We start from the raw sequence: 16329 nt of genomic DNA, 5'->3' as shown, positions 1-16329 counted from the left end.
TGCAAATCTGTTAAACAAGATTCCAATGCAAAACAACTTCGAATAATAGTTAGGAATAGAGCAAAAGATATTTGTTTGTATACTACTGCTGCTGCTGCTATCATTGTTAGAATGATGGCATTTAGCCAAAAGAAGTGTAACCCACCAGCCATCACCATGAAAACTCTGTTTGTACATGAGCTATATCATTGCAAAGACACGCTTCATGTCTAATCCTATTCTGTTGGACCAGCTTTAATGCTTTATATATTTTAACCGGGCAAAATTCATCACCATTTGAGTCTTGTCAGCATCGTTACTTGGGTTCTGCTATTTTCAAAATATTATAGCAAAGAGACCTTAAAATTCAGTAACAATATTATGGCAGAGAGGATTGATATTGAGAGTTTAGAATATGATATTAATTTATTACCTTAGATACAATTTCTGAATATGGACAACAATATAGAGCTGCATACTTAGCTCGACTATTAAAAGAATTTGGTTGTACTACTACAGCATCAACTTTCGCCAGAAAGGATTTAAACACAATGGGGACCAATTTACACACTCAGAGACTATCAAAATAAGCAGAATTGAACAAGAAAAGAGCTTGACAGTCCTAATAAAAAGCACCGCTTTTTTCTTATTGAGATTGAAAGGGATGGCTTTCAGGATCATATAATCCTGCAAGTAACGCTATAAGAACCCAGAACATGAGCAGGCCTACTATGGCAGTTCTCAATACCTGGTCACAGCTCCCACTCTCATGAATATCATCCTGACAAATCATACCGGTTGTGGGTATATCCTCGCTGTTGCTAACATCTTCACTTGCCTGTATCTTGTTGATCTGGTCTCTGTGTGAACGCTTCACATCATGAACACCAATAGTTAAACATTTTGTGCACCTGCAATCTCCACCAAGATATGATGGGAGTGTCTGTAGATTCTCAAAGAGAACCTTGCGATACATTTCTCCTCCAATTTTTAACTTTTTCCTAGTAACTGGTTTCAGAACCTGAGAAAAGCCACAGATCTGTGATTACGCGCAAGAGAGACAGAAGGAGAGAACTAAAGCCTCATCAAATTTGAAGCCACAGAAAGAGAAAAAAAAAAAACTGAAAAGCTAAGAAATAACACATACATATTTTAGTCAGAGAGGTAAAGTACCTGAATAAAAGTCTGAGCAATAACACGAACAACTGGAGGAAGCCGTATAACAAACAAGCAGCCAAGACGGTTGGGGTAATGGTCTTGCAAGAGGGAAGAACAGGATCTCATTATTTGCATGGGAATTCTGAAAGGAGTTAATCCTGCACAGTCTACTAGAACTGTAACTTCAGGTTTTTCTGGACTGACTAAATGCATCACTCCATGCTCTACTTGAGATACTGCAATAGCAACCATAAGTCTTTATCATAACATCATACAGAAAAGTGACTAAACAAATAAGATCATACAAAGAAGGATTATCTGAAGCTGAAACATTAATGAATGAATTAAAGAATTAACCCATAGTGATGATAAAGATAAGTTTCGTCTCATTTTGAATTTTTTATAACCAGTGAAAGACAATGATTTTAGATTCTGGCATACTTTGCCCACAGAAAAAATTTAATTCCATAGATAAAATCACTGGTCCAGGAAAATAGATCCTTTTGGATAGAAGAAAAAAAAAGTCAAATGATTTTTGTTTATATTATATGAATAAGTCATTTGGCAAACCTAAAGGCAAGAAATCACTTTTAAAGGTTTGAAAAGCATCCATCTTGGTGGAAGCTGAAAGTGGTAGAGGACAAAGACAATAATGATCAGAAGATTTCATTGACGTCTGCGTTGAAAACTCTAGCTGGCTATTTTGGATGAAAGAAACTTTAAAAGAAACTTTCCCCAGCAACTCTAGTTCCAATTCATATTAAACAAAGGAACTAAGATTTGAACATAATGCCGAGGAAGTCTTCATTATTTAAATTTCAAATGGTAGCAAAATGAAAAGCTAAGCAGCACTACCACAGGGGAAAAAGACATACTGACTGCCTGAGCAAAACGAGGTCTGTCATGAGATGGCAAGCTGGAGCAAGCTAGCCCAAGCCGTACTATGAGGCAAGGTCTGTGCATGACATCATATCCATGCCAGAATACCATGTTCGCCCATGTCTCAAGCTCTTCTTGAGAAAGAATTCTATATGTCTCCCTCCATCTGATTGTCTTTTTAATTGATGATAGCAAAACTAAAAAGTCACCATTTGCAGCAGCATGAAATCTACGGAGATCTTCGTCATTGATTCTGCATAAACACTACTATGTCATGGTCTGCTGCAAGAAAGAACACCAAGCAATTCAAAAATGAATATGCATATGACGAAAGCATGAATAAATCCCAAAAATGAGAGTCGGATGCCACCCTTCAAAATTTACAGTTGAAACTTCCAGAGAGAAAGCTGACATTTGTGAGAGATGAAGAAGCATTAAGGTTCATCATCAATTATGAGACTCTCCATAGTGTATACTTATCTATTAAAGCATCAATGTATGAACGCAGAGAGGCAAGCAACTTGATGATGACCTGTTAACTCTAGTAATGAAAGAAATTTATAACATAATAAAATAGGGCGTTCAAACTTGAATGCATGAATGATAATAGACTGATTGGTCAATTTTTTCAGTAAGATCATTTAAAATGGGAAAAATTGTAAAAATGGTGCAACTCTTTTAACAAAAAAATTGTCACATATGCATTCACAAATGGAAATCATCAAATCACCTCTCTGGTAAACTAATTCCTTGATTTTCCAGATCCTTGTGGAGTTGATCCAACCAGCTTTCGCATTCTAGATTTTGGGAAGCTTCATTACTGATCCTGCAGTTTACACAGAATTTGTGAACTGGTTTAGTAAACATAGCTCATTATAGAAGCCAGTTTCAAGTTCCCAATAGAAAGAGTAACAGATATGTTCATTTAAAGTTGCCACTTGCTAATTCACTTGACAATCAAGTTGCTTGAAACATGCAGACCTAGAATATCTAAGAAAGAAGCAGGGCAAATCATATTCAACCTAATAAGTAATCAATACTATTTGATACCCATAGAATAAATGCAAACCAGAAAGATTGTCCAGTCAGCAAAAAATTTCATCAGAATTGATGTGGATAGATCTGGTATCAATCTGATGTTCAGAACCAACCAATGGCAAAATGCATTGTTACTAATTCTTTATGTTTGGGAAATTTTTATAATTTATGTATGTGCCAGCTAGAGTGTCTCCTCACATGAAGCTCATTTCTAAGTCAATCTAACCCAATTCCTCACCTCGCATCCTCAGTTTATTCATAGTCAATCAAAGCTCTTAACATCAGAGTAGGCATAGACATCTTTGGAAGATTACTCAAGCTCCATTTCCAATCTTTCATTGCAGAGGAGCAAATATCATTTCCATTCCAAGTTAGACACACCAAGACAACAACATAAAATGTCAAGCACTCAACCTCATACACTTAACTGCTCAATGTACCTTGTATCCAAGTCAGACTGCACAGCGTATTCCTCAGGACGTGATTCTGAATACACCGGAGAAGCACTAGTACCATCCGGGGCTTCATCCTTACACTCTTCTTGATCTGAAAATGCTGTCGCGATTGAAAGCACCAATAATGGCCTCGACAACATCTGAAACAATTAAACAAACACAGCAATCGTCAAATCATTTGTTAAAACAAACCCTTTATCACAAATCACTCAGCCAAGCAATTAACTAAAAATGCAATTTTGACCAAGTTGCTAAGAACAAACCTGCATTCCTTTAACCAAACCCTTAAAGGGAGCCAATTTCTGAATACAATTAACGGGTGGATAGCATACAACTTGCAAAGCCTGGATACCGCGCCATAAAAAGGGACATTTAGCCTTCGAGACCCTTCTAACAGTTTCCAATGCAGCAACTTTGAGTAAAAATATTGCTACATGACCTGCTGCACCCTTAAGATCTCTACCATTGCTTATTCCAGTTATTTGCCTGCAAATACTCTTAGGATATGTTTTGGGACTCGAAACACCTAAATTTCCTTTATAACCTCTTTTCTCTTCCATGGAAATAACAAATAACCCAAAATTGAGAAACCTATGAAAATTTCACCATTCCCAATTAATAAAGCAATCAACTGTACCGAAATTAAACGAGTAAGCTCTAGCTCTTCAAATCTCACTGAATTTTATAACAAAAACAAATCTACCTGCAAACAGATAGGATTTGAAATCAGGTATTTATCAAACAAATAGCTTAGAAATTACATAGAGCTAAAAATTAAAAAAGAAAGAAAGAAAGAAATCTTACCCCAAAATATCGATTCATTTTCTTGGCAGATTTGGAGCTTATAAAAATTTTTAACAGACTTTTTCTGGTCTTGTCGGCAAATTCGAACAGGAAACTCTTCGGTCGTGTTTTTATTTTGTTAGTAGGTTTTATTAAACTATTTAATGTTTTGAACGTTCTGTTCTTTCGATAGCGATCGAGGAAAAGATGAGAATGGAGACAGGGGGGGAAGTAATTCGGTGAAAGGTGGGGTCCTGCACATGAGTATTAGACCAATGTACAGCTGAATGAAGTGACACGTGTACGGTAGTTATCTAGGTAAAGATTTGGTAGTCCAAAGAGACCGGTTCAGTAGTTATGTTTAAGTCGCCGAATCACGTACCGAACAGTATATTTAAAATGCTAACCGTTGATAAACGTTTGCAGCGGTGAAAATATGCCCATTCTTGTCACGCGCCAAAAGTTTGACACTACATTTTTTTATTGTCTTTTATTACGGAATACTTTATTTTTTATATATTAAAAAGGATTTTGCACTCTTAGCTTTATAACCATGGAACTGGAGTTAGACCCGGTGAACAAGTGCTCAGTGATGATCGCCAGGTCCTGGTTTTGAAGCAACCTTAGACTTGCATGCAGTCCACGTGTAGCCAAAGGGCTGACCACGTGTGAAAACCTCGTATCAGCTCGAGAAAGAACAAACCATAGAAACATAAATAAAGCGTCCATGAAAGCCGAAAAGGAAAATTAGTCGGATTCTCTTGCATCTCGTAGAGATCAAGAAACTAACCATTCTTTTTAGATCAAAAAGAAGAAACCATGGCGTCTAATCTTAAGCCAACGTTTGGCTACACGGTTGTTTATGTTAAGGACGTAGCCAAATCAGTAGATTTCTACGCAAAAGCCTTTGGTTACGACGTTCGTCGCTTGGACGAGTCTCACAGGTACGTACGTATACGTCATTCAAAATATTTGCATGTGATTTTCGGACGTGCCCATGGCTTGGCTCATTTGGTTTTCCAATGGTGGTTTTTTGGGGGTAATTAATTGCAGATGGGGAGAGCTGGAGAGTGGGCATACCACGATTGCCTTCACTCCCAGACACCAACACGAGACCGATGACCTAACCGGTGCGGTCCAAGTCCCAAAATCTGATAGCGAGCGACCCCCAGTGGAAATCTGTTTGGTTTACACAGACGTTGATGCTGCATTCAAGGTTTGTAGACAACAAATCAACAATGGTGTTTCTTATTTTAACTGAATTTTCATATTGATCCACGAACGATTATGACGAATATTTGGTTATGAGGAACAAATGTGATGAATGTGTATATATTACAAGCACAAATTTTTTGTTTTGACTGGTTTCAATTGTTGTTATGGTTGGAGAACAGCGGGCGGTGGAGAATGGAGCGGTGCCCGTGAGCCAGCCAGAGGACAAGCAGAATTGGGGACAGAAAGTCGGGTACGTGCGTGACATTGATGGCCTGACCGTCAGGATGGGGAGCTATGTTCACGCATCAAAACAAGATTGACTGGAACTAAAAAGTTTGTAACCTTTGTTATATGTTTAATTTATGTATTAAGGTAAGTTGTTATGAGTGCGGATGTGAATTATATTTGTGAGTTTAAATTAGTAGGATATATATATAATCATCATAATATTCTAATTAATTTAAATTTTATACTTGATTTCTACTCTTGTTTCCTAATTAGTCCTACTTTCTTTCATTCTCCTCCACACTTGTTTAGTAGGTTGCTTTGTTCGGCTTGTCACTGGTAATTATTATTCAATAAACTAATTTATGAGCTCATTGATTGAAAATTAGTTTGCTAAAAAAAATGGAAAAATTGATTAATACCTTTGAAGGAAAGTACTTTTATGCTTCTTTATTAACCGCAAACTAAAGAGAAATAAGAGGGCACAATTCAGTTGAAGTGCTAAAAGAATTTGGTAACACTTCATTCGTCTGAGATTGAGCATTCAATTAATTCATGAGAGCCGATACTCTACACCATTTCCTTTCTTTCTCTGTCTCTAACAGAGATATTTTAGGGGCAGAATAAGAGAAAGGGCTGAAAAAACAGAAAATAAAATACTATTGTTTTGGAGTTTGATCCACAAGTAGATTGTAAAACCTACTAATAAAGATCAAAATCAAAGCATCTAACAAAAGACAAATGTCCATCCAAAGAAGAGTCACCTGAAAAAAGACCTTATGATAGAGGGACTCAACAAGAACGCTTGCTAACAAACACTAAAAACCAAAACGCTTTTGAATACATAAACGTTTTTGACAGTTATTACAATTACTTCACCACAAGAAGGGAAAATCAAGTAAAAAGGGGTAAAGTGTGAGAACTTCAGATGGCATTCTACAAGAACACTGCGGTGTTGTATCAACCACATCTCCCCACACAATAAATTAAGGCATTCCCTGGGTACATATGTAGAGAAGAAGCGCCAGCAACAAATCACAACATTTCTTGTGACCGTCTGACGCAGCGGCTGACCTTCCTCTTGAATTCATCTCTCCTCTCTCTCCATTCCTTCTGCAATTTACACAAAAATATTGGTCGTAAGAAACGTGGATGAAAGAGCACGGTTTTGATTCTTTGGTCTGTCAACCAAAATAAGATGTAAAACAGCAACTTTAAGTTCAAGAGTAAAAAGTTTACAAATGAAATATATGACAAAACTTTAGCATATGCCAATGGTTGCATCAAGAAAAGAGATAAAACACCGGGCCAAAGGAATGATAATATAATAAGGCTCCATATTAGGGAATTTCTGACAAAGAGAACTAGGGAAGTAAAGGATGTGTACCTTTTGATGGAATTTTAGAGTCTGGCTACAGATAAAGCGGAGAAAAACCAGTATAACAACACATTTCTATGGAAGCAGACTCAGCACATGAAACTAGATGTGCACCATATGTACAGAGACTTTGGCAAAGAAAGGTGGGATGAAAACATGCAGAGAGTATAGATGATTGACGCCAAAATAGTAAATACATTAGGAATATACGGAGTAACAATAAAAGTGCATATTAGAACCCCATATAATCTGAATAGTCATTTTAATTAATGATAGCTAATATAAGCACAATAAAAGAAGCTTTTTAAAGAAATTTGTTACCCATAATAGAAGGGTAGATAACATGTTAGTAGATGTCAATGGCAGTTTCATCAAACATTCAGAAGGAACATTGCATGCAAATGCAGAGATCAAATACCCTGAAGATAGAATGGGAACCACCCTTATAAGAACCAACAAACCAAAGACCAAAGTTGCACCAAAAAAAGGAATATATAATTCAAGACAATCAACAATCACTTACTGCAGCTTCAACATTCGCCGGAGATTCGTCATTAGGGCTGGAAAGCATTGATATGATACTCAAAACAATACTTTCAACCTGCCACATAATAAGAGTACTACATTTGTTAATGTACTATCACAGTGTCAAGGAAAAAAAAGGGAGAAAAGCAAAGTAGTGAGGAGCAGGGTAACTGCAAATTTCCAACAAATGAAAACAAAGCTTAAATCTCCACATCAACTAAACTAAGCCTGTATCTGAAACCAGTTAAGTTCATCCCCCTCAATATTCAATTCAGTCTAAATAACTCATTCACTAGAAACACATTCATATATAATTTCAGTTTCTAATTATATGTAAATCTCTTATGATTCCAGGTTATACTTCTTCCCTGTCTTCCTTTTTGTCTGATAAAAGAAGTTACTTGCTTGCAATCAAATAGTTAAAGTTTGAGCAAAATTAAAATCTATGGCACTACAAATGTTATTAGCCCTTGAACAGGCAAAAACAAAAAGACAATTCATAATTAATTGACACTTCATAAACATACTGTATGTACTGGCATCCACCGCTCACTTGCAAGCTCATAGCCATTTGGATCATCACCTGGAGGATGAAGAATTGATATGCAAACACGCCCATCTGGATAAACTGCAGTACAAATAGAGATGAAATTAATTCTTGCATTACATAAAGGCACGTAAGAACCAGAACAGACAAAGGTATACCATTAGGATGCCAAATCTCTGATGTAAATTTCACTGTTGGAGGGCTGTTTGGATAATTAGGTGGAAAGCTCATGATGGCATTGAAAAATCCCCCTTCACTGAAATTTGAATATTAATGTTAAAGAACAGAAACAAAAAAACATGAGATTACAAGACATATGCCCTAGCCACAACCACTGAAAACAATCCCTATATAACTCAATTCAATGCCAAGGTTACTCAAGAACAATAACAGTAAAATTGAGAACAAGCAACGGGAAGGTAAGACAAGTAACATGAACATAGAACTACAAAGCAAAGAAACTTATCTTAGCAGCAAACAAATAGCATTGTCAAGAAGCACAATAACAACAATTTGTGCTGCTCAGAACCAACAAACCTCCAAATAGAAGCAAAGAAGAGACCATGCCATAATCCAAAATTTATCATGCTCAATTCTAGAAAACCCTGCTTTAAAGATGAAACTTAATGAAGTATAGATACAATGACAGGAACTTTCAACGACTCCTAACCAAGTCATTCCTTATAAAGGCTGAAAACAAACAATTTGCTCTCTCATGCAACCAATTCAACAAAACTAACCAAATAGCAATTGGCAACACCATGACTAGGTAAAACTCCAAATCAACTATTCCTCACAATCACCTAAAAATCAATCAAGCAAATCCAATTTAGAATCCAAAATTCCTTTCGAATTCAATAGAAGACCTTACAATCAACCCTGGCATCAATCATGATTCAGCAAAATCAATCCAATTTCAAAACCCAAAGTCCTATTAAGCATCAATCACAACCAAAACTCCTGATCCAATGTCATCAAACAAAAACCACATCAAAGAATCCATAAGAAACAATTAATTCCAATAAAAAACAAACTTTACCAAAACAAAAACACTTACTAAAGAGTATCAGGTGGTCCAATAATTGTAACACTCCATTCAAAGATATTAGTCTCATCAACCAATCCGGCTGAGAACCCATCAACCGGGTTCTTACAAAGATCTGCAAAACGACCAATTAAAACGCGGTTCAGAATCGAACCAAAACCCCCAAAAATTTCTTATTTTGAATCATTAAAATTGAAATCGATCAAAAAAAAACTACCTTTGAGCTGTTTCTGAAGGAGGAGGCTGGCTTGAGATGCCATATAAACAATAAAGATAGAGATACAGAGACAGGGCTCTAGAGAGAGAGAGAGCTCAGAGAAGCTCTGCGATTTGTAGAGAGAGGAAAAATAAGGGAAAATCAAAAGCCGACACTTTGCCTCGTTTTATAGATAGAAAGAGAAGGTTCGCCGATTGTGGACTCACAATTGTGCACGGGAGAGCTAGGATTATGTACGGTTCGGTTTGCTTTAGGATGCGTCTCTAGGCGAATTAGAATGTGCCACGTAGGCGTTCGGTCTGGCGTCGATCGGCGTGAAATATACTACGATTCAGGTGCTTTCCTTCGTAATGTTGATTCAACCGTTCTGATTTCGCCATCCTTGTGGGACCCAACTTCCCCGAGGGTTAATATATAAGCAGCGACTATGGTAAGTCTAAACCCCTATGAAGATAGGAAAGTTGAGGTAACTAGGGTGGTAAATTTTTTTATTAAAAAATAAATTTATCTTCAACCCCAATAAATTATAATTAAGAAAAATATCATAAAATATTTTCAACATTAATTTCACACTTCCAATAAGATACATACCTTCATCATTAACAAAAAAAATCATAAACACTTCCAATAAGATACATATATTTATCGTTAATGGAAAAAATCATAAATTATTTTCGACATTAATTTCACACTTTCTATAAGATACATACATTTATCATTAATGAAAAAATCACAAATTATTTTCGATATTAATTTTACACTTCCAATTAGATACATAAGTTTATTGTTAATGAAAAATCATAAATTATTTTCGATAATAATTTCACGCTTTCAATAAGATACATACCTTTATCATTAATGAAAAAAGCATACATTATTTTCAATAATAATTTCACATTTCGAACAAGATGCATATGCTTATCCGTAACAAAAAAAATCACAAATTAATCCTTAACATTAAGTAAGATTTTTATTATGAAAATAGTAAAAAAGTGAAGTGAATGGGAAAATAATTACAAATGTGGAATTACTTTGTTGTATCATGTATAAATTCTTAAGGATTTCTTCCAACCCAAAAGAAAAATTCTCATTGACATTTCAACAAAAAGGGGTAATTAAGCATTTCAATGAATATGCAATTATGCACATGAAATTCACAAAATCATAGTATTTGATAATATAAAATGTTTATGGATTTATAAATTTATATATATTTGGTTTCATAACTCGTAATAGTTAATTTTCAAGTGAAATTAAAATATTTATTTAACTATGACACTACATCTTTAATAAAGTAAATACATTTGAGTTAAATTCCAATAAGATCACTAATTTATTTATATTATATTTTCTGCCAATGAGGTATTTTTTCAGTGGAAAAACCATGGCATTTATTAAATTTAGCAGGAACTATAACGGGCTTAATTTATGTAATTATCCAAAAAAATTTTGGCCTAGTAAAATGAGCTACTTCAAATTAATTTTGGTTATGAATTCAAACTTTGTTTATAATTAAATCAATTGATAAAGTCCAATTTGATTACCAAATTCTTGGTGCAGAAGTCAAAATAATTATTTTTTATTATTATGGTTTGCTTTGGCCAAGGAATGTTATGGTTTCTTCTCTGTTTGGATCTGCCATAGGAAGAAGCAAGAACCAGAATACAGTGTACCCGTCTTCTAGCTTAACGTTGAGAGATACCAATTATTTTGAGATCCTCATGGAAAATATTAAAAAAATGACAAATTATTAAAGTTTAATTATTTTTTTCCCATAAATACCAAAGCCAGTGGTTCAAATCTGAACTATTAAAATAAAAAAGTGCATGTTTAAATTTAATAAAAATATTGTTTGTAAGAAGAAAATTTTCTTATTACATATTCCAACTAAATGAATCCAATTAGGGCATATGAAAGAATATAATTAAAATTGAAAAGAAAAAAGTAAAAAATGTTGAATTAATTAATTAAGCTTAAGCTTTCTATTCTATAATATAACTCAAAGGTAAACCTTGGGGTTTTACTCTTTTTGTAAGGCATCTCATTGGATAAAAAACGTTACCCTTTTCTTTTTCTATTTTTTTTTTATAATAACCAAAGGTTCACCCAATATGATAGTATCTAAAGTTTTCTCCTTACGTATTTTTTTAAAAGGAAGTTTTCTCCATGCATCAATTCAAATCATAAAGTGCTGAAAATTAAAATTTTGAACTTAAAAAATAAGGAATTTATACTTTCCATATAGTATTTGCGCAACGAGAAATAATAAGATCGAGGTAAATTAGATTACTAAATTTTTTTTATAGATAAAAAAATTAATGTAACAAAAATATTATATAATTAAGTGACGGAAAATATTATGTATAATATGGGTAAGGGATGAGATAAGTTTTAAATTTATAAATAATTTTTTTATTTAATAAATATATTTTTTGGTTAAAACAGTGGACCATGAAATTTATACCAAAGCCGCAAGACAAGGAAACAAGGTTCATAAAGAATGAAGAATTGGTGAAATGATTGACAGCAACTATCTCAGAATGCGCTGGGAGTATAATAAAATAACATTATTATTTCTTTTGTTTTATTTTTTATTGGTACTTATTTTTTGAATATTTGAAAATAAAATCTATTTTAGACATCTAGTATATTTATTTTTTATATTAAATATTTATATTATAAATTTTTTTAAAATTTAAAATATATTAAAATCAAAATATTTATATCAACCTCGATAAAAGTAAAAAATATTGAAGACAAAGAACATACTATATGAAAAAGAATCTCACGTAGTTCTATATTATGGTAAAAAACGAAAAATTAAATTATTAAAAATAATAATTATAACTAATAAAATAAAGAAAGCAAGACAGGGAGGTCTTGATTGACTCGTTAAAGATTGTTCTGCTTTTGGAGATTTTTAACTGAACCAGATACGATCAAAGCAGAAGCTTGAAGTCACCACCTGCTCCGTCTTCGGTGAATTCATCAAAGTAAATTTCATCTTCTACCTCCAAGTCCACATTTCAAGAAGGCAAGATGGAAGGGTGATAATTCATCGTTGTGAAGGAGTGCCCAAAGCAAAGGTGAGGGGGCAGGAAGAGTTCTCACTGGCAAGTAAGAAAGCAAACACTTCACGTGTAGGCACTGTAGCACACGCACGAAAAAGGAGAAAGAATTTTTGAGAAAAGAGCCCAGAAAAAAGGAAAAGAAAGAAAAATCGAAGATGGGTCTTTTCATATTCACGGTGCATCATTATTTTGGTACTCCTTGCCTTGCGACTCCCTGTCTCCATTGTCTCCTCCTCGAGTACTCCCGCCCTCCCCAAAAACAGAAACATTAGCAACACCACAGACCATGGCATGTTATGTACCCTTCTTTTTTTGCACACTTTATTACATGGTCGGGATAACTCTCAAGGGAAAGATTTTTGCTTTGGTCTTAAACGCAATCTTGTCAGAGAAAAAGGGGTGAGAGTTAAAGCTATTATTATCAGTAACTACTAATTTGGGTGGGAATCAACAAGCAATATCTGCTGCCAAATCCCATTTTTCTACTTACACGGTAAAAACAGGGTAACACTACATATAAAGGAAAACGAAACTACATGTATTCAATAAGACAATTTATCACTTCCCTATCCTATTAAAAATTACAATGTCACTGTACGAACTAAGGAGGAAAGGTGAAGAAAATGAGAGAGAGAGAAAGGGAATATGCCATATGCTATAATGATGAACTCCAGTACATAAACATTTGAAACATGCTTTTCTTCTCTACTTTTGAAGGAAAATCAACATCTAGTCTCTGCTTTTTATGATCAACACAAAGTAAACACTCACACGGAACATCCATTTCATTTAGACATACTCCAATTACACTTCAACACCATTGATTCTTAAAACCCAACTTCCAAACATACAATAGATATACGATAACACTCGAAATGAACAGAGCCAGAGTTCCCTCGTCTTTTTTTTTTTTTTGCTTAAAATCTCTCAAGAACTCAAGCTGGTACAAGAAATCTAAGTTAATGTCTGCCTAGTGACAGAAGATAATCTTAAGCTCACGTGGCGAAGCACACTCGTGCGTGAGCGAAGGGCTGTCATGAGCATACGTAAACGTGGCAGGACAAGCATGCTTGAAAAACTCTGAGAAACTCGAAGCCCTACACGTTTGAGGACTATTGTAATGGTTCCGACAACAAAGCTCGTCCGTACCGAAGGCTTCGCATCCGCTCTTACAACCCACTACCGGACCGTGACCCGGCGGCGACCGAAGCTGCAACTTGTCTGGACACGTGGCGAGTAGGTTAGCCCTGCAGCCAACGACAGGGCAAAGGCCTTTGCCTTCGTGTGGGGTCACAGTCATGGGGACGTTGAAACCGTCCACAAGGCTGACGGCGTAGGAAGAGAGGTCCTTGTGGCCACCGTGGTGGAGACTGAACTGTGCCAGCGTGACTGGGGTGGCCCCACCGAGGCCATTGCACTCTATGCGGTGGCCACAATCTCCTGTGGCACAGTAGAAATGGCCGTTGGAGTGCGTGCAGCCGGTTCTGGCCCAGATACGGCCGGACCAGTGGGCGGTTGGTGCAGGGAAGGAACGGTGGGTCAGGGTTTGGAGGGCGAAGCCGCCTCTTTCAAGGACAGGGTGGCCAGCGTTGGGTTGGATAGCTGGGTAAACGGTGAAAGGGCAGTTGTTAACAAGTGTCAAAATAAGACCAGGCTGAGTAGCTGCAGCAAAGCTGCATAGGAGGAAAAGGGTCGCGAAGCAAAACAGAGAAGCACACAAAGGAGAAGCCATTTTCTTGACTGAGTGAAAAGATGGGATTTCTCTTTGCTTCTTATAGAATTGAAGAAGAAAAGGGTAACTCGGTAAAAAGACTGAAACACCCTTTTCTCATTTTTGGGCTTTTATCCAATGTGAAAATGATTTTTATAATTGCTGCTCAGGACTGAGCCCTGCAAAATGGTCAGAAACCAGAGGACAGAGTCGATTCTTTCATGTGGATGCCTACCCCGCCTTTTCTCACAGTCTTTTTGAGACGTTTCAGCTTTCAAGTAATTACAAACTTAATCTTAATCTAATCAGCAGTGATTAGGCGGATTTTCTTCTTTTTTTGTTTTATTATGCTTTGTTAATATGTCACAGAAGTTCTACTTTTTGAGGGTAAAGCATAAAGATAAAGTCACTTTAGGGTCTTTTCTTTCGCTACTAATTAGCTTTTGAGTATTAATTTAGAACAAACAACTCAAAGGATTCTAACTTGTGAGGACTGAAACGTCTTTTAAGGTTAGAAGAAGGCACTTTTGCATTTGCATTCTGTTCCTGCAGGTTGCTGAAATTGAAATGGTTCTTCCCCTCTGGGGCGTAGTAGCTAGCTTAGCTAGCATGAATAGCCTATACACTGCGAAATTTCCAATTTCAGTAGCTGTACTCTTCTAAGTTAAGTAGTTAACAAGGGTCACGTGAGCCTCATTTATGAACTTCAATGCAAGAATCCAGTTGTACCATTGTGCATTTCTCGTCTCGAGAAGAGATTTTCCAGTCACTTTCTTCCAAAAACAGAAGAAGAAAGACAGAAAAAGAGCAGGCCAAATTAACTTGGGTTCATGATGAAAAATTATTCTTATATTTAGATGTGACACCATCTCAGGTCGAAAATGAAAAATAATAAATATGATTGTTAAAATTTTATATAAAGATTCAAATCAATAATTATTACCACTTTGAATTTAAAATTTTTTAAATTATGTAATTTAATTTTTTAAATTATGTAATTTAAATTTAAAAAAGTATTGATTAGTGATTTTTGGATTCGAAAAGCTAAAGTTGATATCAAAGCATATACTAGTTTTGTTTGAAATTTTATATTCTACCGATAAGATTTTAATTAACTTTAATTATAATTGTGATGTGTGATTTTGTCGAAGATTTCAAAGATTCAAGTGATTAGGATGTAATTTTTTTTTAACGAAAGTGTATGTAATTTTTAAAATTTATATAAAAATTTAATTCAATTTATTATTAATAATTTAAATTTAAATTTATAAAAATTACTCAATCAAGAATATATCATGGGTTGAACCTTAAACTCAACCTCTTGCGACCTGTCTGATAGATAGTGGATGATCCATATTTATAAACATAACCCACCTCATCTTGATTTTTGACATTTTATCTCACTGAATTATGCAACATTGACTCTTTGCTCGTATAGGAGAGGCATTTTCACACTAATATGAGGCTATCTCGATTGTAAATTCATATTCCTAACTCAAAAAATATATTTGATAAGTAATAGAATATTTATATTTATATATTCAAAAGTCACTTCATCTCTTACTGATATGAGATTTGTAACATAATATTTGTACCTAAATTGCATTATATGAGATTTTTACGATAATTTAGATAAAATATGATAAAAAAATTAAATCGTACTAGTAATGTGGACCATATTATTTTTGAAATTGAGACCGATCTTCCATAGATTTGGACCACTTCAAAGTTCAAAGAATGCTTAATAATCATTTGGGTTGATCACTTTTTACCTGTTAAAGATGATCATGTCCAGAGTTCAAGAAAGAAAAAGCTAGTAAGAAAGAATGAAGAACCATCACGTAAACACCTGGTTTAATTCTATAAATAAATAGGATTGGATTGATGGTAATGCTGTAGGAAACTTAGACAAAAGAAAAGATAAAGAAGCCGAATGCATGCAAAATGATGACTAGGATTGCATGCACCGCAGAATGCCGAAAACCGGTAATCAGAATCATCCTAAAAGGTCATCGGAACTCCGCCAAGACCAATAGCGAAAGAGTTGCGTTTCAGGGTCGGGAGAGGAGCGTGGGCAGGTCAAGTAAAAGACAAAACACAGTG

General features: G+C 35.1%; 4 protein-coding genes across 8 annotated transcripts; 1 reads left to right on the top strand and 3 right to left on the bottom strand.

Annotated features, from left to right (window-relative positions):
• Positions 1-373: 373 nt before the first annotated feature.
• LOC18590725 (SEC14 cytosolic factor family protein / phosphoglyceride transfer family protein) lies at positions 374-4500 on the bottom strand. 5 transcript variants are annotated; one of them, XM_018128452.2, is made up of 7 exons: positions 4314-4500; positions 3773-4212; positions 3483-3649; positions 2747-2842; positions 2013-2269; positions 1153-1373; positions 374-1018 (listed from the first exon to the last, which is right to left on the bottom strand). In XM_018128452.2, the coding sequence occupies exons 2-7, from the start codon at positions 4067-4069 to the stop codon at positions 626-628; spliced, it is 1431 nt and encodes a 476-aa protein (XP_017983941.2). In that variant the 5' UTR covers positions 4070-4212; positions 4314-4500; the 3' UTR covers positions 374-625. The 5 variants fall into 5 exon arrangements, with proteins under 5 accessions (XP_017983941.2, XP_088666515.1, XP_007016474.3 ...); XM_088810389.1 differs by having other exon boundaries at positions 3773-4100; XM_007016412.3 differs by having other exon boundaries at positions 3495-3649; positions 4314-4499.
• Positions 4501-5008: 508 nt separating this feature from the next.
• DSI-1VOC (dessication-induced 1VOC superfamily protein) lies at positions 5009-5894 on the top strand. The gene is made up of 3 exons (XM_007016410.3): positions 5009-5236; positions 5346-5508; positions 5687-5894. Exons 1-3 carry the CDS (start codon positions 5112-5114, stop codon positions 5825-5827), a joined length of 429 nt encoding a protein of 142 aa, XP_007016472.1. The 5' UTR covers positions 5009-5111; the 3' UTR covers positions 5828-5894.
• Positions 5895-6369: 475 nt separating this feature from the next.
• LOC18590723 (ubiquitin-conjugating enzyme E2 7) lies at positions 6370-9605 on the bottom strand. Its single transcript, XM_007016409.3, has 6 exons — positions 9445-9605; positions 9240-9342; positions 8341-8438; positions 8163-8263; positions 7634-7711; positions 6370-6845 (listed from the first exon to the last, which is right to left on the bottom strand). The coding sequence occupies exons 1-6, from the start codon at positions 9485-9487 to the stop codon at positions 6768-6770; spliced, it is 501 nt and encodes a 166-aa protein (XP_007016471.1). The 5' UTR covers positions 9488-9605; the 3' UTR covers positions 6370-6767.
• A 3650-nt stretch (positions 9606-13255) lies between these two features.
• LOC18590721 (Pathogenesis-related thaumatin superfamily protein) lies at positions 13256-14289 on the bottom strand. Its single transcript, XM_007016406.3, has one exon. The coding sequence runs from the start codon at positions 14245-14247 to the stop codon at positions 13486-13488; it is 762 nt and encodes a 253-aa protein (XP_007016468.1). The 5' UTR covers positions 14248-14289; the 3' UTR covers positions 13256-13485.
• Positions 14290-16329: the final 2040 nt, after the last annotated feature.

The sequence above is a fragment of the Theobroma cacao genome, chromosome 9, assembly GCF_053813885.1.
Source record: "Theobroma cacao isolate CCN51 chromosome 9, ASM5381388v1, whole genome shotgun sequence".
NCBI classification, from domain to species: Eukaryota; Viridiplantae; Streptophyta; class Magnoliopsida; order Malvales; family Malvaceae; genus Theobroma; species Theobroma cacao.
Note: the sequence above shows the minus strand (reverse complement) of the source record. Positions and strands in the feature narration are given on the sequence as shown.

Excerpts from the sequence above, each read along its gene's own strand:
- LOC18590725 (XM_018128452.2), bottom strand. The coding sequence starts at position 4,069 with ATGGAAGAGAAAAGAGGTTATAAAGGAAATTTAGGTGTTTCGAGTCCC. Across the intron at positions 2,270-2,746 it reads GGAATTAGTTTACCAGAGAG|AATCAATGACGAAGATCTCC; the intron begins GTGATTTGATGA and ends GTGTTTATGCAG. Across the intron at positions 1,019-1,152 it reads TTGCTCAGACTTTTATTCAG|ATCTGTGGCTTTTCTCAGGT; the intron begins GTACTTTACCTC and ends GCGTAATCACAG.
- DSI-1VOC (XM_007016410.3), top strand. The coding sequence starts at position 5,112 with ATGGCGTCTAATCTTAAGCCAACGTTTGGCTACACGGTTGTTTATGTT. Across the intron at positions 5,237-5,345 it reads CGCTTGGACGAGTCTCACAG|ATGGGGAGAGCTGGAGAGTG; the intron begins GTACGTACGTAT and ends AATTAATTGCAG. Across the intron at positions 5,509-5,686 it reads ACGTTGATGCTGCATTCAAG|CGGGCGGTGGAGAATGGAGC; the intron begins GTTTGTAGACAA and ends GTTGGAGAACAG.
- LOC18590723 (XM_007016409.3), bottom strand. The coding sequence starts at position 9,487 with ATGGCATCTCAAGCCAGCCTCCTCCTTCAGAAACAGCTCAAAG. Across the intron at positions 8,264-8,340 it reads AGAGATTTGGCATCCTAATG|TTTATCCAGATGGGCGTGTT; the intron begins GTATACCTTTGT and ends TTTGTACTGCAG. Across the intron at positions 6,846-7,633 it reads CGGCGAATGTTGAAGCTGCA|AAGGAATGGAGAGAGAGGAG; the intron begins GTAAGTGATTGT and ends TGTAAATTGCAG.
- LOC18590721 (XM_007016406.3), bottom strand. The coding sequence starts at position 14,247 with ATGGCTTCTCCTTTGTGTGCTTCTCTGTTTTGCTTCGCGACCCTTTTC.